The sequence below is a fragment of the Atractosteus spatula genome, chromosome 13, assembly GCF_055471065.1.
Source record: "Atractosteus spatula isolate fAtrSpa1 chromosome 13, fAtrSpa1.hap1, whole genome shotgun sequence".
NCBI classification, from domain to species: domain Eukaryota; kingdom Metazoa; phylum Chordata; class Actinopteri; order Semionotiformes; family Lepisosteidae; genus Atractosteus; species Atractosteus spatula.
In genome coordinates this window covers 25,031,281-25,058,178 of record NC_142718.1, presented here as the reverse complement: position 1 = coordinate 25,058,178, position 26,898 = coordinate 25,031,281, and the positions used below count along the sequence as shown (strand labels likewise).

At 34.8% G+C, this 26,898-nt stretch overlaps 1 protein-coding gene across 1 annotated transcript in view; it reads left to right on the top strand.

The window, feature by feature from the left end:
- The first annotated feature begins 1,407 nt into the window (after positions 1-1,407).
- Positions 1,408-26,898, top strand: part of pde1a (phosphodiesterase 1A, calmodulin-dependent) — a 68,995-nt gene continuing 43,504 nt past the window's right edge. The window contains exons 1-2 of the mRNA XM_088930357.1: positions 1,408-1,980; positions 5,027-5,053. Coding sequence (XP_088786483.1) covers positions 1,880-1,980; positions 5,027-5,053 — 128 coding nt within the window. The 5' untranslated portion in view covers positions 1,408-1,879. The remainder of the gene's footprint in view (positions 1,981-5,026; positions 5,054-26,898) is intronic.

The following is a 26,898-nucleotide window of genomic DNA, read 5'->3' as shown; positions in this document are numbered from 1 at the left end:
TTGCTTTTATGCCTTTCTGATTGTTAGTCAAATGTTTTGTTAAAATTAAAATCTAGTGTTATCAGTTGGATGATCTTATGCAGTCTTAGGCCATTAGACAAAAATCTTGTATTGTTTGAATGGCAAAACAAAGCAATTCAAAGAAAATCTAAAAGACAGAAACCAAACAGATAAATTATTTTCTCTTTTTAATGAAGCTGAACAATTTACCAAAGTAATTTGATAGAGGAAATCTCTTCCCTTGTTGCTCTGTACTAATTTGAAAATGATTAAGTTGCTTTCTGTAATGCAATGTAATTCAATAGAAAACAGACCTTTAGGAAAGAATTAGAATTAACTCCATGGAAGAATTGTTTAGAGCAATATCAGGGCATAGAAGCATAATGCCAAATGCCTGTCTTTAAGGAAATCCATCAGCAACTCCTTATTTCTTGATATAGTGTTTATTTCTCCTGTTTTCTGGCACTTTGTATATTTCAGTGCAGCTAAAAATATTATACAGTATGATTATTATCACTATAAGTTACAAATCTAAAGTACTTTTCTATAATCCAGCATGTTTTTGATAGTTCAGAGTTTGTACATTTTTTTACCATCTTAATGTTTTAAAAAATTATTTCTAGACATACAGTATTCATTGCTGAATCATCACACATTCACATTAATCCCCTGCTTTTATAAAGAGAACACTATTGACACTGATTTTAAAATAGCTATGAACCTTGGAAAAGTTTTTGAATGAGTGTCTATTTTTCGAAAGATCAAAAACATTTACTGTATGCACTAATTGGGTGTTAGAATGCTAGTAGTCCATGCTCTATTCAAACACCAGGCCTTACTTGCAGTATTAGCTACTCATATGATTTTTCCAAGTTGGGCTAAAGAAAAATTAGTTCTTCTAATCATTCTGTATGCTTATTTGCTTTGCAAATAATCATGAAATTTTCATCAGTCTTCTTCTGGAAGCAGCATATGCCAGGAAGCTGTATCTGAGGACTGGGATTTGCAGGATACAGCACATTAAAAGATGCCTTTCAGATTTACTCCTCACCAGGGGATGAGGACTTGCTCAGGGTTTTACAACAGCTACGTATTCACTGCTTAAACAATTGCTTCATATTTGAATTTTCAAGAAAGATAGCAACATTTGCAGTCACATCTATATGTTCAGAAATGTCTGCCTCTGGAGCTCTACAAATTACACTGGATATGCCGCTCTGAAAGAACTGTTAGTCTTCTCTTTTCATTTCCCTGTCAATGGCTGGATTAGATGTGAAGAAATTTTCCTCTTTCCCTTAAAACATTACCTTTGGCACACGGATTTGAGTATCAATATGTGCTCTGATAGTGGGAGGTGCTGTTCTGGCTGATGCCATCTGCTATCCCGCTGAGATCTCAGCCTTCAACGGATTAATTTGAAAGCAGACTTGCAATGAATGCCGGAGCCCTTCACTTTTGTAATGGGCGCCCATGAACACGGAATGTGTGGAAGAACGCGCGCGCGCACGTGTGTGTGTGTGTCACTGTGCACATCACTATAAAAGCCACCTGAGTGTGGTCAGAGCTGGAGTGCTGGAGTAGACAGGCACTGCCTGTAGTGCTTAAGGTTTTCTTGTGTGTTGAATGTACTTATGAGCTGAGCAGCAGCTATTACCAGAAAGAGATTGATTTGACCATTTGACAGCGGAGGGACAGTACCTTGCAGGCAGAGCAGCAGTGCAGCTTGAAAGGGTTTTGTTGCTTTATGAAGCAGATGTGGTTTGGTAGTCAGAGCTGTGAAATGCATATATCTTACCAGATTCATGTTGCACTGAAGAAGAAGGTTTGAAACTACTGATGCATTGCCTGACTGCTGCTGTTTTACCTTAGGACATTTACCATGGATTCTCCTGTCAGCGACACAGATGATTTGGAAAACAACTCCTTAAAGTACGTGAAATCTGAACAAACAGAGAAAATGTGGATGCGACTCAGAGGAATGTAAGTTTTATAAATGAAATGTACAGTATGTAATAATGCCTAACTCTTGCTACAGAGTTTAGTATTTTTAATGGATGTTTTAAGTTTGACAAAGAAGTAGAGAAAATGCAACAGGATTTGGATGGCATTTATTTTACACTATTTGTGCATGGTACAGAAACACCGTTTAATATATACAAATGATTTGAAAGCAATCTTTTCTGAATATGTTTACATATTACAATCAACTGTTTTAAGACTGAAAAAATATTTAACCCCTAAAAGATGTAGGTGTGGGTTAGAAAGAGCGTTATCAGAAAGCAGAAGCCTTTATTCAATTTTTTCTGAATATTTTATAATGCAAAGTGCACAGTTTATATTGTTAATTAAAATACCTTTTTTTAGTTTTGGTGGAATTTAGACAGACATTGAAACTACATTTGACTTAGCTTCCATTGTTATTCATGCATCTTTTGTCAACACTGAGCAGTTTTCACCTGAAAGAGAATGCCTTCACCATCTGTGCACTATTATTACATGATGTTTTTAAGCAGTGCATATAGCATATTTAGCTTTTCAAATAGGCCTTGGACTAGAAGCATGACCTCAATCCAAAACCAATTATCTTCCTTCTTGCATCATTGAAATCTCAGTTCTAGCAATGGTAAATGAATATGAAGCAGATGATATTGTGTCATGCTGTAGGTGCTTCTTTTCTGCAAACATTTCTCTGCAAATGCGTAGCATTCTGGGTCATTTCCCTTCATTGGTTAAAATGTGGTGGATGTGAAGTCTCACAATCCTTATTTTTTAAGTTAGAGTAACATCCAGGCACCATATCCATCTCCACAGAAAGCCTTACCTACAGTTTCACATTAAATATAAACACTGTCATAGTAAAATCCAAGAGAAGATACAAGTAGATCCAGAAGCCAAAACAAAACAAAAAAAAGCTTAAAACTGTGGTGTTGAAAATATATTCTGCAAACAAAAATGATTTACAGTACTACATTTTAATTCTGAACACAAGTTCCTCAAAAATATACTAATGAAGAACATGTTCAATTTGATAATGAAGTGCAATTCAACATCCAATAATAATCCTTCATCTTATCTTATACTTCTCAATGAAATTTATGTCAGTCAAGGGATATGAATGATATAGACAAGAGCTGACTCAGTTATACACTTTGGTCAGTTATATCCTTTTTACATTAATGAATTGTAAATCTTAACTAGCTGTAATAAACTCTGAGTATAGTATTATGCATATGTGTTATTAATACAGAAAACAAGGTGGATATTTTGTTAATTAGCACAGTATGGCAATGGATGTTATTACTTCCAAATACATTAGTCCATTAAATGCCTCAGTTCATAACAGGCACTATAATAGAATCAAACATTACATCACTCATTTCAAAATATTTGCAGTGTATTGCTTAAGCTTAAGTATGTAAGGTTAAAAAACTGTTTAAGATTTTTTAGTTTTCATTTACATATAGTTATGTATTAATGAATAAATCAATAAATACATGATGAATAATAAAAGTACTGTACTTCTAAAACAAATTGAAAATGAATTTTAATTATTTTTACACAAACGTACTGCATATATAAAACAGTTACTCTAGCCTGAAACATATTTCAGACACCTTGTTTTCCTGAGCCCACACACATACAGTTTGTTACTTTTAACACGTACATTTTTTGTTACTTTTGTGAAACAAAAGTGGAAACCAAGGGGTTGAAGTGTTTTGCAAGAATCTGTTTTAATGAATACTTTTCTTCTGGCATATGCAACCTTTTAAAAATGTTTCCCTTTTTTTTTACTTGGCAAAAAGATAGGCAGAGCAAAAGAACATCTATGGTGGTGGGGTGGGGGAGCTATTAAATATTGTTTTTACAGTTCATAGTTCAACTGAAAGTTTCAATTCATTATAATCCCCTTCAATTTCCCTTAGCAAGCAGTCATTGAGTGTAACTAAGAAGTGAAGCTGCTGAGAAACCAGCCTAGCTTGTTACCATGAATGAGCAGATCTGCAGGGGTCACTCACTGTCTGGTACTGATTCAAGGATTCCAACACCTGGGCTCTGTAAGAACTATTCTGACATCAGTGAGAAACATCACTATTTTGATGCAAACTGGCAGTAATCTCATGCCTATCAATTCATTAAGTAAGTCTCGATCCTCTAAAGTAATCCTTGATGCCATTATTGTATACATTTTTTTCCTATTTGGCCAGCTTTCCAGTGACATCAGTTTTGTGCGGTAGGTCCCAAAAAATAATTTAGATAAACTTGCACTTATCTTATCATTAAAACAATAAACATTTTTGCAGCTGGTACCAATTGGTTTTAAAGAAACCTACAGTATGGCTTTAAATGTTTAATGCTCACCCAAAACTACTGAGACATCTCAGTGAAACTAATATTGAATAATCAAGGATGGATTTTTTTCTGTTTTGTTTTAGAAACACATTAACCACCATTTAAGGTCCAAGAACACAAAAAATAGAGTTGAAGTTTTAAAAACCACCAGTGTATCAACTAGTTCTTTTCTGGTTCAGTTGATTTAGGATGGTAATTGACCGGATAACAATTGCTCTATTTATTGTCAAGTGTTTCATTTGCAACCTCCTCCCTCACAGTGGACTCACAATTCCTCTTGAATGTTAGGCAATGGACTTTCAGTTCTGCCACTTCACACCACATAAAATGTCCTGGTCATTTTACAAGACTGCAGCAATTTTTCTTCACTTCATGGTTCGCTTTTTGCTTTTAATAAAATTGTTTTACTTTCTTTTTCCCCTCAGTAGCGCTTCAATGCAACTATTGTCCTATTTTAACCTGGTCCCCAGATCATTTTCAAGTATTGGTTTTGTTCTTATAGTATAGTATGAAATGCCAGTGTTTTATAACAAGAATAGTCTTTCCATTATTTTCTTTCGAGTAGCACAGTAATGATTATTACCTTTTCACCTATTTCACCTAAATTATGGCATTTTAACATATTTACTGTATATATAACTTTCATTTAATTGAGCTTTATCTTTTTCTCTTACAGGCAGAAATACAAAAACACCTCCCAAAGGTAAGGCATAGCTTACAGATAGCTTTGCAACTGCTTATTAATCTTTGCCATCTTTGCAGTATTGAAAACAATTGCACTAGATTGCAGTTGCATTTTAAAATTACTTCTTTTGTATGCTGAAAGACACATAAATGAAGGCAGTAACATTTTCCGTGTACAATTCTTTTTAAGAAGTCAATGTATGAGCATTTTCTTTTGAGTTGCCTTTATCGTTCAAAATAATCACTCTTTCATTTATCAGAGAAAGAACAAGAGAAATTGTAGAGATCAGACACCGCTGAATGTCAATTCAGTATTGAATGAATACTGTTATTTATTGCCATTTTTGTGGGAGAGTTGAAACTTTAACATGTAGTCTTTTTTTTTTCTTCATGGTGTGGTTAAGATTCTTCTTCTTAAAGAGATCTTTTCATATTTATTCATCAGCTCATACTCAAATCAAATATTCTCTACATATCTACAAATATGCACTAGTAGGGGTTGTACGATTTATATATACTGCAGTATGTAGTGAAAATGATTAAGTAGAATTTTCCTACAAATATTGAAACTAAATTATTGGCATATGAGATATAGTACTGGACATAAAATAGCTTTGTGCTGTTACTGCATGGCGGAACATCTAAAATTATCATTAAAGTAAGTTGAAGTGGTATACTGTAACTTTCAACATGAACATAAGTATAAAATTAAATAATTCCAGTTGTTTCAAAATGAATGCTTCGAGTCACCTTTTTTGTGAAGTCTGTCCTTACCATGCCCTTGATCTGTATTCAGTTTTGGCCTTGCAATTCTGTTTGCGCATTCATAGTCAAATAACACAATTACAGTCAGTGATGAATAAAGCCCAACCAAATACAGCACATTAGACTCTGTCACGTACACTTAGGTATTCAGACAGGGATGTGACAACAGTTTACTATTCTGTAGTTTCAGAACTGAGGGTATTAATGAGCCTGTCAACCTTATCACTGACCCCGTTTTATATGTAAAATGGGCTTTTACAATATCCCTTCAAATACGTTATGCATTGCATCCCCAAAACAAATATTGTTTAGGGAAAAAAAACCAGAATATTTAAAAGCTGATTCCAAGTTCTTTGTAAATATTTTAAAATCCCATTCTTCTAATTTTTTTTAAGCCTACTGTAAAAAACAGTATTACTTCTTTCTTGTAAAGGTGTGTCTTATTTGACAAGGACAAGATATGATTTATGATTTACATTTCATCTGCTGCCACTTGGACCCATGGGTGGTTACACATCAAGAGGGGTTATAAGAATTGAAGAAAATCTAGAATTAAATTAGTCAAAACATTGATCAAAAGTAACTTTGCTTTACTATAGTAGTAGTAGTACGCATAGTATAGTAGTACGCAGGGTAGCTGCGTCAGCATGCGTAGGCTGCAAAGGAACAAGTAATAGGTTTATTCCATGCTGAAAAAAAAGAAAGAAAACAAAACGTTTCGGCCATGGGGCCTTCTTCAGGTGTCTGCTTTACTATGTCTTCAACCTGTAGCATCCATGCTTTTGAGATTTTAGCTACTGCTTGTATAGGTAGTGATTTTGATTAATCTGTAGTACATACTGTAATTTGTCTTCTCTTTCATTATTTTTGACTTTTTAAATTTCACACGATTGACACTGCTTGCAAATAGTTAAGTGGCCCCCTTTCTTGCCACCCACACTCCAGCTTTTGGTCTAAAACATTCTGTTAATTATGAGGCCTACATACATTCAACAATTGTTAAAATCACCCGTTTAACAATGGCTCTTAATTTGCTTGTTATCCCACTCTCACGGTAATGCAGAAAGAAGACCTTGTGTGCAATACAACAACCACATGACACATAGAGGTATCTCTCGGTGGAGTTTTTATGATAAAAACTACAGCTTACTGTACTGTAGTAGCACAGTTCAAATTTAAGCAAATCTATGGGGGCCATATGGCCAAAAGCACTTTGTTAGTATTATGTAGGTTATCATAGGTGATTGTGATTAATAATGTAAAGTATTATGACATTACATACAGTTTGCCAAGAGGTTCTTGAATCATGAAGGAGTGTGATTCATTGGTGGAGTGAAATGTGTGTTGTATTCCAGGACAAAAAGTAATAAGAGTATTTCTGATATAGAAGGGTCAAACAGCCTGTTCTCAGTTTAATGAAGTATCCTTAAAACTTTTAAATTAACGAGTAGCAATTAAAATCTGGATTAAAACAATGAGTCATTTACCATTTCTTTATGTAACATTGCAGTTAGACCTTAACATCTTTTTTTCTCAATACAAAAAGACAGTTTTCACATTTCATCGTTGAACATAGAAAGTCATAGCTCAAAAAATGAATCACCAGCATTACAACAGCCAGGTAGGAGGAATAAGTATTTTTTTTCGTGACACTATAAAATTTAGAGAACCAAAAACACTAACTAAAGATACAAAGCAAAAACAAATCCCCAAAGCCTTTAATAGCTAATGTTTTGTTTTGTTTTTTGATTGCTGATTGATTTAATATCTGATGTTTTGATTAATGCCAATTGATTGAGTGACCTACTAATTCAAAATCCAGATTCACCACAGTCTGGTGGATTAATCAGTCAGTTAAAAGTGAACATTTTCTATTAAAGGGAGGGAGGGAGTTTGAGGGAACCTGAACTCCTTGAAAAAACCCACATGAACACAAGCACAACATCCAAACCCAGCACATACAGTATAGCACCCAGGTCCAGAATTGAAACCAGGGGCCCAGCTGCACAAGGCATCAATGCCAACCACTACACCGCCATGCCACCCTACACCTGTATTATTTTGAGTTCATTGTATCCTATCAGTTGGAAGTAAGTGTTGGAGAGACTCTACATTTTGAAGTATTTTGCTAAGGTATTGGCTGCTAACAATGTCTTTTTTAATCATATTTTGCTCAAATGATCTATTTTATATTTAAAGGTAAAAATGAGTGTGCGTTCCTTCAAACCTGAATTAAAAGTAGATATAAAAATGATTGTTTGATTTTTCAATAGCAAGAGTAATGAGTCAGGATTTTAAACCTGTTAGTTCATTCTACAGTATATAAGCTGTTTTCCCCTATACAGTCTAGGATTTTCCAAAACAACTTCAAACATGAAAAAAGAGAAATAAACTTACTTTCTTTTTCCCAATTTGTATTTCCTGTTTTTGATATTATACATTTTGGATGTGGCTGTTGTTAAGGTACACTATAGCCTATGTTTTTATCTTGTGTTAGATTCTTAATTAAATATGGAACTACTGTACCGTTAGGTTTAGGGTTTTTTAAGGGTAATGGTTTAATGGTTTAGAGATAAGGACATCTTAAGCTTACTTCTGTTTCATATGAAATAGTGAACATTTTGAAAATAGTGTTTGACAACAGAGTTGGAAAAATCTTTACTTTAAGGTAGGTTTGACTAGTTAAAAATATATGGGTTGAATTTGTTTTTTTTGTTGAGTTCAGATAGTTGTTGTGATAGATATAACGTTACGTCAGGGTCTGGATTAAATTTAGATTTAGATGTAGTGTTTTACAGAAAAAAGGATACTTATACTAGAAAATAACTTTGGCTTATGTATTACTGTATATGATTGCATAATCACAATAATCAATATAATAACATTATTGTGGCAGGTTGGAGAATCAGAGAACGGTGAAACCTCGACTAAAAAATATATTTATTTCTCAGTTCAGGCCCAGACACAAAAATAAAAAGGAATCAGATTAAATAAAGAGAATAGTTTCCACGAAGGAACACTCTCAAAGTTATACAGACTAGTGGATCCGATGCTGTATTCTCTTATTTGCTTGCCTTTTCAGTGGCTTCCAAATGACGTAATTATTGAACTTTTTTTTAGAAAATGCAAGTGAACCTCTCTTCGTTGTAGTAGGCAGCTATGAGGATGAAAAATAAAGAGATTATTTGGAGGCTATGGGAAACAAAGGTTGAGTATTGAACAGAGTGTGTGCTCAAGTGATTTAATGTGGTTAAGCAGGGCAGCCACAACGTGCAGTGTTTCAATCACTTTCATTCCCTAAAATGCATTTCAGCATGGTGCATACTGATGCTACTGTACATACAGTATGTTTAGGATTTTACTGTATTACTCAGCTATTTTGTGAGTCCTGTAGTTATGTGCTAAATTTAACTTTGTATATGTTCTTTTGTGATTTCAGGTCAAATCTGCAAATTCCTAAAGCCATCTTGAAATGCTTCAGTTCCGTGAAAAGAAGGTTATTAGTTTTTCCACTAGAGGCCCCCATGTATCTGTCCCACTGCAGTACAACACATTTATTGAGGTGGTTTGTGAAACAGTATGACTTCTTGAACACTTTCATACTGTATATTTTTATAGATGAAATCTAGATCTCTTTTCTAGAAACCAAAATAATGTAGCATTTCCCTTTTTAATGAATTTCATAGTAAGTTTACAGTTATTTCCAGGATATTTCACTGTCGTTCATTTCTTGTTCAGCATTTGACAAGCTGTGCTCGTGTTACTAATAAATATTACTATATTTATCAGCTGTATGCCACTTTAAAAAAGTTAGCAGTTACTTTATCAGTTTGTTTAGACTATTTGTATTTTTATACATGCTTTTTGCAAACTTAAGCTACAGTAGCATCCACTTCTAAAGTACTTGTCAAATGGGCTTTGTACTGTACTTCATTCATTCAAGCTTTGTTGATTTTATACAGTAGGAGATTGCTTTTTCTACATTTCTAAGAGGTCACTGTTTCCATAAATATAATTTTTAGTTCTTCATTAAAAAGGTAATACCATGAATTATAAACAGAAAAAAATAACTACTAAATAACATTTGCAAGGCTATTATTTATACAAAATGTAGATCAAAGTTCTAAACATATCCCACTTTGAACTTTCATAAAAGTGTAAGTAAAATGTTCTCAAGATTGCTAGAGTCCATAAATCCTTTGGTTGGGTGCATTTGTCCCAGGAGATAAAAGAATGATTGCTTTCATAAAGTGAGATTTAGTAGAATGACAAGAAAGCATATTAAATAAATTGTTGGATATTTGCTTTTAAAATAGAAAAGTTGAGGGTAAAAGGATCAAGTGCTGTAAACTACATTGATGTGACATTTTAATATACAATACTATGCATCGTCTTTGAAGTTATTTCAGAAACCAAATTCTCAGATTATTTCTTAAAACTCTGCCAAATCCTATCTAATGCACTTTGTTTTTTTCCAATAGAACAAGTGATTTTTGAGTTTTACAGCTCCTATATTTTAAGTATGATGTTTTTGTGGTTACTATGGTTTCTCAAACATTAAGTTAAACCTAGCCTACAGTACATTTTATTTCATTTTTCACCCATTTGGAAAAAAGAGTTTACATCAAAAAGAGATATAGTTAAAATATTAAAAGGTAAAATAAATATGTCATTAACTAAATATTCCACATTCTTAAGATTAATATTTACTTTTAGTAAAGAAATATTTAATGTAGAAACTAAGGAATGCTGTAACAGACATTACAGCACTTACAGTATATACAACTTCACAATACTGAAGTGGTTCCCACTTTGAAACTGAATTTTTGTAAGCTTAAATACTGTAGAGACTCTGAAATAGAAGTGCATATTAATTTATTTTTACATTAGTGCTTTCCAAACTTTTGGTTTTCAAATAAATATTGCCATATGCTTTTTATGTGTATGCATAAAGAGTTTTTTAAAAGAATTTCAAACTTAATTTTAGAAAAGCTTTATATAATCATACAGTATATAAGTGCTTGTACAGTGCAAAAGTAACAAAACCCCCTTTCCCTTCCTTTGCTCTGCTGACATTTCGACAGTCACTTGCTGGCTGCTGTGAAATATATGAGGTACTGTACCTAGTGAGTAGATTCTTATTTGCCTCTTTAGTTTTTTAATGTGATGCTCAAGAAGTCCAGTTAAGATTCTGAAGCATCAAATAGAAATGAAGAAAACGCACAGGTGGTGTATGGGATGAAAATAAATCTAGGAATTTGAAAGAAATTCACTGCTTTAGTGAATTAAATTGCTGCACGTAATCAAATCTTTAGAAATATACAGGTAGGTCAAATTATAAATAGTGTCCGCTTAGCCACAAAACAGAAATGGATTGTGGCACCCTGATTCCACTTAATTGAAAACAGATCTTTAGAAGAAACTGAATTTCCTGGATGATTGGAAATAAAACCCCCTTTTTCTTCTGGCCCAGTACTGAGTGTGTTATAATAATTCAATTCACCTCTCAGAGTGTTTTTGCTTATCAGCATTCTTGTCCTTTTTATGATATATTATTAAAAAATACTAGAAAATATGATTTTTTTGTTTGATCACCATTTTCAATTTACTCAGCTTACTGCTACAACCTGTCACACACAGAGAAAATTATGACCTGCTACAACTTGAACTACACCCACCTACAGTATCATAGCTGTTAGTCATTTGACATGCTGTAAGTTCCACAGTGCCTTACAGGAGAATTAACACTGACTGGATGAATGATGTCGCTCTCTGATAGCAGTTCATAGTCATCTTGTCATCTCCAGTAACTATTGGTATGGGTCAAGGACTGCCTGACCGATTCAATCCCACACCAGCTCGGGCAGTGCTCATCATCAGCTGGGGAATCACAGTCACAAACAGCTAATTAATTGAACTTGTCCTGCTGTTAATCTGGTCAGGAACATGGCAAAATAAACAAAAATGTTTTTTTTTAATATTATAATATGTAAAAAAAAGTGCTACATAGTCTGACAAAAACTAAAGGTGTAGCATTAAAATACAGTATTTTAATAAATGATGCTTTTTTGTATAAATTACAAATCATGGTTTGTTGCTTGAAATACAAACATAGCACATTGGTCTGGATCTGCACATGTTTATTTACTACATTACATATCATTTAAAAAAAACAGACGTGAATACTTTTGAAGCCTGTAGTGTAGTGATTTTTGCATACAAGAGAGCCAGAATGTTTTTATTTATTGGTTTTACAGAGCTGGAATATGCCACACTCAAAGTCACATTTCTGTTAGAACCAATGTAAGCAGAATTAACCCACTTCTATACATGACATGTACAGTATGATCTGAATGGATTTAATCATGGTCTATGTGGTAGTGTTTTGTAAGTTAAGCAAATTGATGTTGTAGATTGATGTGCAGTCCTTCCCTAAATAATGCATTCATCAGTGATCTTCTGTTTATATTAATGGTCCTGGTGGTGAAGAGATTCAGTAAAATATTGATTTTCTTTCAAGGATGGGTCATGTCACTATCTGACTGTGCTCATGATTCCCCTTGCGGTGGCATACTGAGATTAATTGCCAATGACTCTCTCATTTCCTGGCGAAACATCCAGTCCCATGGCTTCCTAGGATCCTACAGATTCTGCTTCTTACAGCACTAATCCTCCTGTAGGTCACTGCAAAGCTTGTGAAAAGATGAATGACTTGATGGGTGGGCAGGTTGAAGGAGAGTTCCTTATTCTCCCCTTGTGGTACAGGGATATTTACTGTTAGACCTAGCAGAACTGAAAATTCCAAAGTATCCAGATTTTTCTATTAGTTTTAAAATAGTACTTCTGTTTTTTGTGAATTCAGTATTTTTTCCTCAGACATTTTCCACATGATACAAGTTTCCTAGAGAAGAAATGAGCGAACATGGTTGGCACATTCTTCTACACGCTTTCCCCCATTTCTACCATAAAGAATATGCATTTGCAGCAGAGGTAAATTAAAAACACTACCTATTTTTGAATTACCATGGATACATTTATCTGTGGTGTCATCTATGGTGTCAGATTTTGAATTACCATGGATACATTTATCTACGATGATATCCAAGTTGTTAGTCTCACAACTATCATGACACACAAGCCAAAAATGTATGTATTTTGGAAAATCATGAAATGTTTTCTCCTTCTCTGCCAGAATGTGAGGCTGAAGCTCAGAAATAGACCATGTTCTGATTAGAGTAATTTTAGATATTGTGTGGAATCTAGATAACAGTAGTCACAGATCTAAAAACAAGGAGTTAATACAAATAATTCTTGGTATACAGAGCCAGTGGTGCATACAGTATACAGTATATGTAATGATTACATGGTTTAGGGAAGGTCAGACGGCCAAAATGACAGTGTCCCATGTAATTAAAGTATTTGCAGCAGGCTTGAGGAAATTTAAAACCATTTAACTAGCAAAAATAGAATACTGTAGATTGTACTTTTACATAAAGTATTTTGTAAAAAATACAATTCCTTTAAAGAAGAATTAATAATTCACATCAAATAACATAGGGAAGTTTTCAAATGAGAGGCCATTTTGCCCCTTTAAGCTCATTTGGGTTTTAGTAGCTAAGTAATCCAAGACTCTTTCAAGCCATTTATTGAAAAAAGTGATGGTATTGACTTTAACAACAGGCCTGAATAGTTTGTTCCAGACTTGTTCCAGAGTAGACAAAACCTATTGTGATTATCGAGGCTATACTAAAAATGTAAAAGATACTTATTTTTTCTACCACTTATCATGAGGAAATTGTTTAAGGCTGTGTATTAGTAAAAAGGAACTTTCATCAGAAGCTTCTGTATATCCCATATATCCACAGAGGAAGTGTGTGGGAAGATAAGTGATGTAAAGTCTAATGTTTTTACAGTGTGAATGAAGATTTGTCCTTCATGCATTTTTTCTCTTCAACCTACAACATTTTGTCCACTTTCAGTCTGTAAGAACTGGCTTCTTTCTCTGACCCTTGTATCACAAGCAGACGTGTTGCTTTTGTGTGCTGTTTCCTGGCAACTGGATGCGATAAGGTCTTTTGTGGAAGGGAATTCGAAATCGCGTTTCTTTTAGCAATTATTCTGGCTTCTGGCTTTTTAAATAATTGCCGTAGGTTAATGAAAATGAAATAATATCTAAAATAACAAGCTGACTCACATGTAGACTTCAGTGTTAGGGATTGGAAGGTTCATTCAAGTCTGAGGTTTACCTGCAGTTATTCTGTGGGACACTATTATCTCCTGCATAAAGAGCTTTGTTCTGGTAGTAGTTAATTGCCAGCTTCAATAATTTTTCAAATTAAAAGCAAATTATCTTCAAATATTTCTTTCCCATACATTGGTAAGATTGCTCAGAGATTACCATAATCAGTTAGTTTACCATAATTAGTGTGTGATTTTCAGACCACTTTTTTAAAAACACACTAACTTGATTGTCGGCAAGTGAAAAGACAGTTTTATACATCTTTTACGTGTGCAATTTATTGCAAATAGTTTTGTTGACAGAGCTGTTTTAACCGTGTTCCTGTGTTTTGTTGTGCCTGCTGTTGACAAACTGTAATCCCATCGGTCAACACAAAAACAGAAACAGCTGTTTAGAGCTGCTGATAAATGTTGACTGGCACAGAACTGAAGAACAGGTGCCAGGAGTCTGAGATCTTACTATACCTGGGCTTTGCAGATGAGAGGAGCATGACCCAAACTAACCAGTGCCAAGTGTAATTGGTCCCATGGGCCAGGATATATGCAGAGATGGCTTTGACCTTTTTAACAGTCTAAAGGATGGCCTGGATGTGACACATTTCCCTTGTCCTGTGCTTGATGTTTTGAAAGCTTTTGAAACTTAAATTAATCTAAATCTAAATTAATAAGTACTGTATGGGTCAATATCATAGGGTGGATGATGATTCATTTTCTGAAGTAAAGTTTTAGGGGGGTATCTATTTCTCAGCTATAAGGCAAAATGAAGTTAGTTGCATTTCCATACTGTTACACTTGGCCTGAAGCATATTTCACGTTTCATTTTCATATTCATAATAATATTGATGTGTTACCATGCAATTTACATTGTTGAATTTGTTATTGGCTTAGATACTTGGTAAAATTAAATAGTTTGACTACAAAAAATAATGATTCTTTTAAGTAACTTTTTACCCGACTACACTAATAAAGGCAATTTACCTCAATCTGGCATTTCATAATACTTTTCTAAGAATTCGCAAAGGGAAAATTTGTAATGACTACTTGGGTTGACTGCAGTGAGAAACCTACTTGGATTATTTATCTTGGTTGGAGCATTATTGTACTCATTGTGCTTTAATGTAGTGAAATATTTGTTTTTCTCATAGTGCCATGTACTTTTAGCATTTTTGCAGGTACTTAAAATATATCTTATCTATTTAATATATAATACATTGTATTTGAATTATTTCCTATAAATCAGATGCTCACAAAAACATTCAATGAAATTACTGTATGCTTTATTTAAAAAAGCCAACATTTTTAAAATTATACAAATCTGAATGAATCCCCAAATACTGTATGTTGGGGGCATATCATAATTACCCTCAAATAATGATATTTTTTATTACTGTTAAAACTAAAATTAAAGTAGTTGCGTTTTTTGCTAGCTACAGTAAACAAAAACAAAGTCATAGATTTGTGTCCAGGTCCCTGATAGTTCCTGCTTAAATACAGCCTCATTTGCCTTAGATAACTTGAAAAGAATGTCGGACTGGAGTCCTTGTCATGGGATTTTGCAATTTGTGTGTGTTTGGTATCATTTGATGTGGCAAATTAACAATTTAATTCAAAACTGATTAATGTAGAATCTCCAGCCTGGGTTGCAAAATATTCATCTTGTTGTTTAACACATTTTCATGTTTTCTTCTGGCAAAGAAATCTAGAGGATCAAAGAGTTTTATCGTACATTATGTGCATGGTAATGAACTGGATTTCCTAAACAGCTGTATAGCAACTCCTTGAAAGAGAAACTAATCATCTGAAACATATTATGTCATTATGTATTTTCAACTGCATTTCAACAATGTGCTTTTAATTACAAGCAATATTTCAGATGTAGGTGATAGTACAGTGGATAGTACTGTTGGTATGTGGGTGGAGCACACAGTTTCGAATGGCTGTGCAAAAATAGATCCTCTTGGTTTCATCAGTGCTATTTTTAAATAATATAGTAATAATATTGTAACATAATGTTAATATAATACAAATCATAAGTATTTTAAAAAAGTATTTAACTGTGTTGCAGTTGGTCTTCACAAGTAATTATTTAAATATCAACATCAATTAAAAAACAATGAGTTTCAAAGCAGTAATTTCCATGTGGTTGTCATAGAAACCTGCAGCACCATATATGCAGGATAAAAAACCGGTTGTATAGCCAAGATAAAATAATTAATAATAAAAAAAAAATTCCCCTGTGACCGTAAAGAGAGGAGATTTGAACCTTGGAATCGTTCAACAAGAATTCAAGTCAGTACCAACTGGCAGTGCATTTGAAGCAGGAGACTAAACAATCTAATACCTAGTCTCCCAACACAGCATAACCCAAACCACTCACTGTGTACTAGAAGCACACAAGGTTGTATGGGTGTCTAATATAACTGAAGTGCAAGCTAGAAAAAGCAAACCCGAAGTTTTTTTTAATCTTCATTTTTCCATGACATCATCTGAAAGATTTGTAGTTAAATACAGTCTTTGGACTGTTTCATGCCATTTCTGTCAGAAAGAGGAAGAACAGACCTTTGAATTCTATAGAAAGAATTTGAATGTTAAAAATTGAACTGTAGATCAACACTCCCGAAATGTGGCCCCAGATTTAAGATTTCAATTCACGTGTTGACTGTGGTGTGGGTGAGACAATAGCTCTTCAATAAATGTGAAAAGTAAATCTCAAAAGTATATTTTACAATGGGCTAGTTAAAGCTTGATATTGGTCACAAGTTGAAGCAGACAGCTTTATTACCTTTCAGGTTGGTAGCTGCGTCAGCATGCATAGTCTGCAAAGGAACAAGTAATAGGTTTATTCCATGCTGAAAAGAGAAGAGAGAAAACACAACGTTTCGACTGTGAAGCCTTTTTCAGCTGTGAGGGTCCAATGCTTCAATGCTTCATACAGTTTACTATATTTGAACAAACTGCAGCTGTGCTGTTCACACACCTTATACCTGAAAAAGGCTTCACAGTCGAAACATTGTGTTTTCTCTCTTCTCTTTTCAGCTTGGAATAAACCTATTACTTGTTCCTTTGTTTATTACCTTTCTGTGTGAAACTGAGTGTTAATATGTTAATGATCAACAAATCAGTGATGATAACTATTGGTGGAGAATTGGTCTCACAATTTTTACAATATTTTTTTTTACATGATACAGCATTGACATCAATGACTAAAGCAACAGATACAGGGTAGAATATACCCTGGACAGGACACCAGTCCATCACAGGGCACACACAGTCACATCAAGGCCAATCCTCCCTTAGCCTTCCAGTCTACCAGTCTTTGGACTGTGGGAAGAAACCAGAGCACCTGGAGGAAACCCACATGAACATGGTGAGAACACACAAACATACAAACTCCACGTAGGTAGCATCACATGTCTGGAATCGAACCAAGTGCTCCATAGCAGCCATGCTAACCACTACACCACTTTGCTGCCCCACTTCCATACCAATACAATTCCCTTAAACAGACTTATGTAAACCTTTTTCGTTTTTTTGTTTACCCATTTTCTACAACTCTACATTGCAAGTGTGACACAGAAGTAAGATTCTTCAGATAACATCAGTTTGCTTACAGACTTACTGGCATACAGTAACTTTGGGATACTGTTTCATATACTCTATTTGAACAAACTGCAGCTGTGCTGTTCAGCTCACAGTTTACAGCAGCTCTTTCATCATCTGAAGATAATTGTAATTGATGGTTTAATCAGTTTTACATGATGCCTAACTGTGTCAAAAGCTATAGCTGCTGCTGCGTGGAAGTATTCCCTTCTACGTCATAGCTAATGGTTATTTAGGCTTGGGTCTTTCACGTGTATTTCCTATCAGTAAGCACCACTGCTGGAGTGAAGGGATGGTGACAAGATAGACCATGCAATTTCATATCCTAACTGTTGTTTCCTTCTCTAGGCCAATGCTTCTATGCAGTGTGATTAAAATTGGTAAACCTGTGTCTTTTATACTGTACATGTAAATATCACTTTTTTGCATGCTCAAGATCACATTTTCTACCAAAAATATGCCGCCACACTTTTCACGATTGCACAGTTGGCTGGTAAGGGGTAGTGGACAAATCTAACATAAGGACTTACAGTACATAGTATAGCAACTTATCATACTCAAAGAAGTTAATTTGTCAGCATTGCATGTTTAGTAATTAATGGTGAAAATATATATATTTTATTTTTTACTTATTACAGTATAGTATTGACTAACAGATGACTTTTATTTAACTGAATGAGTAGAATTTTTTATGTCCACAAATAACATAATTGTGTCTTTGCATCAACTAAAACTTATGTGAGTGTGATAAGGTACAGTTTATACAGTATGTTGTTTTGATTATACTCATACTGTAGTTTAAACTTTAAAATAATACTGTTTCTGTAAACACTTACTGTACAGAGTTTCATATAAACCATAGCTACTACTCTGATAGATTTATATTTATTTCATAATCAAGACTCTACTGTATGTATAACACAATTGAGTATATGACCTCATTTAGCATTCCACAATTTGCTGTTGATTTCTGTTTTAATTATTAATGTTTGTACTAATTATTCATTTACCATGGGAGACGCTTTTGTCAAAAGCTCCTTTCAGTTATTAGAGTGTGAGCTGTGAATTAACAAAAGCTGCTGCAGTCCCTTTTCAGTAGATCCTCAATTTGTATGTCTTACAAAGGATGATGCACAGTGTGCCAATGGTAACACCTTGTAAGTCAGTTGCTAGCTACAATGTGAACTTGTAACAAGCCCATTTGTCTCATTTTGGAAGGTGTGATATTTCTTTTTATAGCTACACATGAAAGAAAAAAAAGAATTAATGTATTCAAAAATTAAATCCTAGCATTTCACATTTCAGTCAAGCAATATTCATATGTTCTGGGACATGGAACATGAATGTTGGTTGTTTTTCATTTTAGGCCCTTGTAGTTTGGAGTTGCCAATTTTCACTTTACATACTGGCTAACAGCAGTGACTTTTGTTGTGCACGGGAAGAATGGGGATGGATAGACAAGATAACAACACATGCTGCTAGCCCCAGGCATTGATTGATAGAGTGGTATGTCTATCACAGGTGTTTCTGCATGCCTGTATGAAGTTGCACTTTGCCAGAAAGCCAATCTGACTGACTAATCTGACTGACACCTGAGGAATTTCAGACACTGCTGGCTAGAAATTTGACCAATCAGATACATGAACCTGCACTCAAATCAACCACCTTTAATGGCTGAGCCACTCAGTAACCACAGTTTGCAGGTTTATTGATAATGATCCATCCATCTATTTTCTGACTGCTTATTCAAATTTAGGGTCATGGGGGAGCCAGAGATTATCCCATCAAGTAATAGGCACAAGGAAGGATACAGTCTGGATGGGTCTCCAGTCCATCACAGAGTACACACAGACAAATACCAGACATACACACTTACACCAGGGTACCATGGCAAAGTTACCCAGAAGCCAATTATCCTACCAGTATGTCTTTGGACTGAAAACTGAGGTACAGCATTTGGCAAAAACCCATGCTAGCACATACTGTAGGAAACATACAAACTCCAAGTAGGTAGCACCTGAGAAATTGAACCCAGGGCCCTAGGACCACGAGGCAAAAATGTTAACCATGTCACCAGTGTGCCACCCTGATGGGCATTATGATAGTGAAAAAAATAATACTGCAGGTATGTTTTTCTTTCCAAATTTAGATGAACTGTGTGGTTGTATAGGAGTTTGGAAATTACAGACCTGTAAGGTCTTTTAAAATATTTCAATTAGATTGTACGTATGTTTCATTTTAGGCTTAAAAAGGTAATAAAGGCATAAATAACATTTAGAGTGCATATTTAGATATTTCTGTACTTCCATCATGTAATATAATAGTTTTATTTATGATGTCTGACCACAGCTGGCACAGTTGGCACTTTAACCAGAGATGTTGAGGTTGTAGGGATCATCCAATGCTCTGGGCAATAAGTTTTAAAGAGTGAGCATTTGGGAGCCCCAATTCACACATTATCTGAAACGAAAGCTCTCAATACAGGCTCTATGTTTTGCAAACTGTTGATTCTGACTGAAAAATCAATTTTTTTCTAAACTGGAAAAAAAATGTTTATTCTAAGTGCAAGTACAAGTAAAGTTCAGTATCCTTCCTCACCCATTAGTAATTTTTCACATTTAGTCATGTTTGGTTGTTCATTAGATTTGTTGTTTGTTGATGCATTGTTATATACAATTAATGACAGCTACTGTTTTATATATTTGCAGCTTCTTTATTTTTGTGTAGTTCATATTAGTTTTTGAGAACATAAAGGTTTACAAATGAGAAGCTAAGTTAGTAGCTAATTGGTCAAGGAACTTATTGAGCTGTTTCTCAAAAGAAGTTAGAGTATTACCTTTAACTAGGTAGCTTATTCTAGTCTCCCTTAACACGTCTGTAACACGTAAGTGACTCCTGTTCTCAGTTTTAAATGTATTTCCTCATAGCTTCCACTTGTGCCGTCTGGTTCATGTTTCATTGTTGATCCTGAAGAAATGGTGTGCCTTTGAAGATTTTGAAAGGATGCATCAGGTACCCTCCTATTCTTTTTTATTCAAGACTAAAATATTCAGTCATTTAAGCTTGTCAGTGTAGGACATACATTTCAACTCAGGGCTGTATCTGGTCGTTGTTCTCTGGACAGATTGTGTTTCTATCCTATTGGCTGTAAATGTATACAATACTCTAAATAAGGTCTTATTAGCATATAGTACATTTTTAAAACATTATCTCTTTATTTTCTATCAACACTGAGAACTACATATCCTAACATTTTGTTTGGCTATTTTATTGCGAAATGTATTGTCAAATAATCATTTTTTCCACATTTACCTTCTTCAAGAACAGTATTTCCCATCTTGTATTTACAGTTTATGTTTCTGCTACCTGCAGAAGGTAATATACTAACTACCAGCCTTGATACATTAAATGTCATCTGCCAGGAGTTTGAACTTGAAGGTTATTGAACTTTCTTTGGAGCTTCTCCATTGTTTGCTAATCCTATTTTGGTAATATCTGAGGATCTGACTAGTTTACTTGTTGTATGAAAATGTAGACTGTTCAAATAAATTAAAATCAGCAGCCCTAATACAGATGCCAGTGGTCTTCCACTAAATTGAACACCTCAGTTTTAGAATTCACTGCTTATCTGTACTATGTTTTCAATCCTTTAACCAGTTTTCATAATAAAAACCATGTGTACACACATTACATAGAATGTGTATCCCCAACAATTTATATAATTTTTTTGTGCAGAACTTGTAGTCTGGATGCGAGTAGGATTTGAAGATAGATTTCCTCTTCTTGGCTCTTCTAGACAAGAATATTCCAGACCTGATGCTACTGTTAATGATCCAGTTCTGTCTTAACTTCAGGTCTGGTGATACTGTATATCTGGTGAATTGCTTCAAATGAGTCTTTATTACATGTACTTCAGTTCATGTACTTTAGTTCTTCAGTTCAGTGTTATTTCACTTTTGGAGTCTTTTAATGGGAACCACAATGGGTGGTTGGTATTGAAGTGGAGACTTTGTGGGGTGTAGAAATGTCTCTTTTCTGCATTGGATTTCTGTTCAAATTAAAATAAACAATGGCTCACATGAAAATAGTGTAGCCGGGTAATGGCAGAAGTGAGGGAATAAATAGCATTATAGAAAGATCAGGAAATGTGTGTGAGTGGATAACATATTTTATAAGGAAAACTGAACAATGCAGTGGAGTAGATGAAAATAATGTTACTGAGAAATTACTTAAGTAACAGGGTTATTAATAAGTGAGAAAATATGTGTAAGAACAAAATCTAACATTTACACGTGCAGACAGTGCAGTATGTGGCTGCAGCTGAGGCTCATTTAAAATGCAGTTATAAGAAGGACTGAGAAACAGCTTAAGAGAGATCCTGGAGAGAGGCAGATCACAGGGAGAGGAAGCCACTAACCATCCATATGGCTAGCTTAAAGGGAAAGACACTTGCATCTATAATAAGAGTAGACTGGTTTAAATATTGGTTTCAGAGGGTAGTCTACTCAGGAATAGTTGGCTCTGAGGCCAGCCTAAGAGGTCCTAGTGCCATCATCTTAGGTGCTAGATTACATAGCAGAGGGAGATGTAAAGATTTAAGTACAGGTAGTAGCAGTCTCGGTTGCTGACGTGTCAGACAGCGGGTAAGGTAAAGATGGTAGAGTGGTACTGGCAATAACAGGATCAACCGAGAGGGTATCCTGCTACTACAGGTCAGGGTTCATTTTTTCTCCCTTATACCCCACAAGGAGTTGGTTAACATCAGATTGTAGGGAGCAAAGAGATCAGGGTTCTCCAGTAGGAGAATATTAGATTCTACTCTATGTTACAATCTCGAGAGAGGCTTTAAGTAAGGGAGAAGTAATTGTTATTCAGTAGGTCATTAATATATGCTCAGAGTGATTGAGAACATGGTTCTCAGTTATGGAGGTAGACTGGATTAGGGGATATCCAGGAAGGCAGACTGATTAGCTGAGTGGCTTTGAGAAAAAGGATCAGAAAGTGGAGGAAGAAAGGTTAGCTCTCTCCAATAGTTGGCTTCAAAGGTTAGAAGTTCCAGTCTAGCCAAAAATAGAAGGAGCAGCAGCAGCTCTCGCAAGATACCATCCTAGTGCCATATTTTAGTAGTTAGGATCTCCTTCAAAAAATGGAAACATGTCTGGCAGCACAAGTAGGTTTAAATACTACAACATGAGACCAACCCTTCTCTACTCCATGCGAGATGAATGTTAAATACAACAGAGTTCCCAGACTCCAGAGGAAGATTAAGGCAGGGTTTAATCAGGTAGATTGAACAAGTTACAAACTTCTGCTGTAAGCGGGAGGCGGCTGTCAGCACCCGAAGCTCTGATTCCGCAAGTGAAGAGTTAGGGATGCTGCGGTAAGTAGTAAGTCCTTTGAGAGCAAAAGGCAGTCGCAGGGAACGTACCCTCAGTTGGTTACTGAAAGTGTAATAACCCTGGTTACTCAGCAGGTAGCCAAGTATTTTTCAGAAGGAAACCAGAAGTCAACAGACTAAACTTGGAGGAGGTGAAGGTTAGTCCAGAGCAAGTAGTCAGGGAAAAAGGCTCAGAATGTAGAGCTATGATACACCATGGTTAGGCAAGAGAATGAAACCTAAGGCTGGAAATATGTGAGCGAAGGATTAAGGAATTATATCGAGTGTGACGCTCAAGGGGAGTGAGATAAGGTTTGGTTAAAGAAACCATTCACTAGTTCGTTGTACAGTTACTCATATTTCTAACCTTTTCAGGTTAGCTGAGAGTTTACATGAGGAGGAGAAACAATAACATCAGAAAGTCTATGAGGATTGTATGTCTGATAACATCAAGCATAGGGTCTTTCCCAAGGTTATACCCTGTGTTCAGGGGAACCTGGGTATCCCAGAGATATGTAAGGACAGGACCATTGTAAAGAATCCCAGAAACAGGCTGCAGAAACTCCACAGTCCTCAAATTTGTATGTGTAAGCAAACTTCAAGCAGATGGTGCAGAATATGGCAACTGACTTAATTTAGATCAGATGTTACAATAAAAATACATCATATCGTATGTGATATCATAGTCCTGTCTCAAGAGTGCCATATTTATTTGTGGTTCTCATCCATCTCAGATCCTAATGACTTAATTGAGACAATTGAGTGGGTGATGAAGTCAAAACAACTTTTTTCAGGTTTTAATTAGGCACTATTTGAAAGTGCCTCTCTAAAACCCACAGAAACCCAGCACTAATGGACAAGGGACATCTTGTCATGCATCTGATCTTCCAGAATAGTGCTATTTAATATTTCCATCAAATTACATTTAATAGAAACCAAAAAAATTTAGTTTGTAAGTGAGTGGGTATTAATCTTATCTTGAGTTACTTAATGGTTTTGTTAGTGGTCTGTTAATAGCATTTTTTGTTTCCTTAAGTACAATTGATAGAATACTGTATGGGCTTGGAGGTGTACAGTACCTTAAGTGCTTCTAGTACCTGTAAGATGTCTGCCTCTTCTATGGTAATAATGTTTAATTTAGCCTTCATTGCTACATCCTTTTCTCTCTCTTAGCTTAGCAGTTATTCTACTTCTTTTATTTTACTTTATGTTCACAGCTGTGTACCTTTGTATGGACCATACAGTACATGATCAATATGCACAACACCTTTTGGATCTTAACCTGCCTATTTTGGATTTTGTTTATTCTTTGGGTGGTTCTACCTTGACTAAAGGGAGAAAACATGAACATATTGTTATAGACTTGCAGATCAATCTGCATTTGTCACTGAACAGTGCTCATGAGAATAAACTCCAGCAACCACCAATTTGCAGCTTCGTTTACTTAAAATTTCCACTTTACACTAAGCTGTTCTTATTATTTAGGTGTTATCCACTATGAGTTTTCCTTAAAACGCTTATACGTTCGTAGAATGCATTGTACCTGCTTGCAATACTCTAAAATAGATGAATATCTGTATAGCATTGTCTTTATTGTATTGGGACCTAGCTAATAAATCACTGTTGCTAAACTCAAGAAGATTTTTGTTCTTTCCCAATGTGTGGCATTGATCTTTTTTTAAGTGTATCACCCATCTGTGTATTCCTGAAACTGTATCGCATTCAGCCATTGTTCTAATACTCTATTTAGTATATCTTCAAATTGAAAATACCCCTACATTTAAAAAAAAATATATTCCAAATTATAAACACATTTTGTATGGTAGAGTAATTGAATGGCTATCCATGGAATCGTGTGTATTCCAGAATCAAAAATCCTCGTTATTTATGTTTTAAATATTGCATAAAGGCTAAAATTTTTAGGCGTAATTATATTTCTCATTTCTTGTATGTTGCTATTGACGTCCATGCTGTTATACATTCTGTGTCTAAGGTAATTACATTTTACTTTGTATTGATTTTGTTGCATGACCTTTGATATTCAGCAGAGCTCCATAGCTACAGGCAGCTTGTAAGTAACAACATGCTTGTAAATTGGCATTTTGGATTTTCATTGTATTTTAATGATATTTTTTCTGTGATTAAAAATACAGAATCTTCAGATATATTTTGACGAATACAATTTAGTTTTTCCATTAGTTGGTTAAATGATGATCTATTTGATCTTCTTTTAGTCTATAAATGTCTTAATGCTGCCATAAAAAGGACAGTGCATTGTCTGAATTTGTGAATGTTTCTTTTGTTTGGCTATACAGTATATGCTTAAATGGAAAGACTTTTAGGAGAAATGGAAGTGTGAAAATCAAATACCACAAACCATTGGAAAAATATATAAAGTGTATATAGCCTACTCATCCTTTCCATCAAGATGAATGATTGCAGATAGGAATGAGATACTGTACAGTACCTGGGATTGTGAATGCTGCACAGCATTTTGCTGTTGGCTATATGTTGTCCTAACATTCACCCTGTAACCATTTCTCATGGTGTAGTGTTAATGTTCTTCCTTCTTCTTGTTCCCTACATGTCATCACAAGACAGGACAGGGACATTCATACACAACACCTTTGCTACCAGTTTCATTCAGCAATAGCTTTAGCAAATGCACTTATCAGGACTTGGAATGAGGAGTGCAAATACTGTTCAATGAAAAATCTGTTTAATACTTTTAATACTTAGCTACTGTTTATATGATTTCTGTTGGTTCATTTTTTAACCACAGATGCATTACCACACTAAATCATTTGAAATTGAATATTCACCTGACAGTGACAGTTCATCTGACATTGCCAAATAAAAAGTTACCACAGCTTGGTGGTAGAGCTTAGAAAATGGTGTGTGAACATTTACTTAAGATTTCAGACGCATTTTTACACATTTACATGTTCTTTAAGAACCAAACCCTTTTAGTGGGAATACACATTTAGGACCATGCTTTTTGAGGCACAGTTTTGACTTATTTGCTTGAAACAAAATGAATAATGTATCTCTTGAGTAGTTTGGAGATTTGAGATTTTTTTCCCAACAATACAAAAATCTTTTAATATTTTGTTTTATACAAAACATATCATTAACATATGATTAAAAAAATTGTATTTTCAAAGTGCATATTCATGAAAGTTTTATTTTTAAATATTGACATTTGGGCAAGATACAAAACATTCTTTGACCTTCCTGGTCTTGACGCATTCAGTCTATGAAAAAAAAAAATTCTCTGATAAAACAAAGTTTAACCTGCGTGTGGTTGATGACCAGCTCTATGCCTATCAACACAAGAGAGCAATTAGCAATTAGCTGGTAAGGTTCTGGACTTGTAACTGCAATGTTTTCGATTCAAATTCCAATTGAGACACTGCTGTCTTGAGGAACTTACTTCACCTAAATTGCTCTGGTTAAAATACTTAGCTGTACAACTGGCTACAAAAGTAAGTAAGATTTGGACAAAATCATCTGCCAAATAAATTAATAGGGCCTGGATTAGAGGAGCAGGAGTGATAGTGTGGGGTATAGCTATTGCTGAGATTCATTTGAGAATATGTTGTTCAGGATCTTCTTAATGTCAGCCACAACAGTTTATTTTCCAATATGGCAATGTACTACCCAGGGCTAAACAGGCATGACTTTGTCCACCTAATTGTCATAGTTACCCAATGTGATATGAAACATACACCTATTTTGTGAGTTGGATTGTTATTTTCAACAGTAACATCCTAAACCACAGGCCATTGCAGGGTTGTAGTTTGAAGTTTCTCAACTATTAGTAGGCATCTGTATCCTGTACATGTTTTTATGATTATCCATTTTGTCACAGCCAATCCACAACT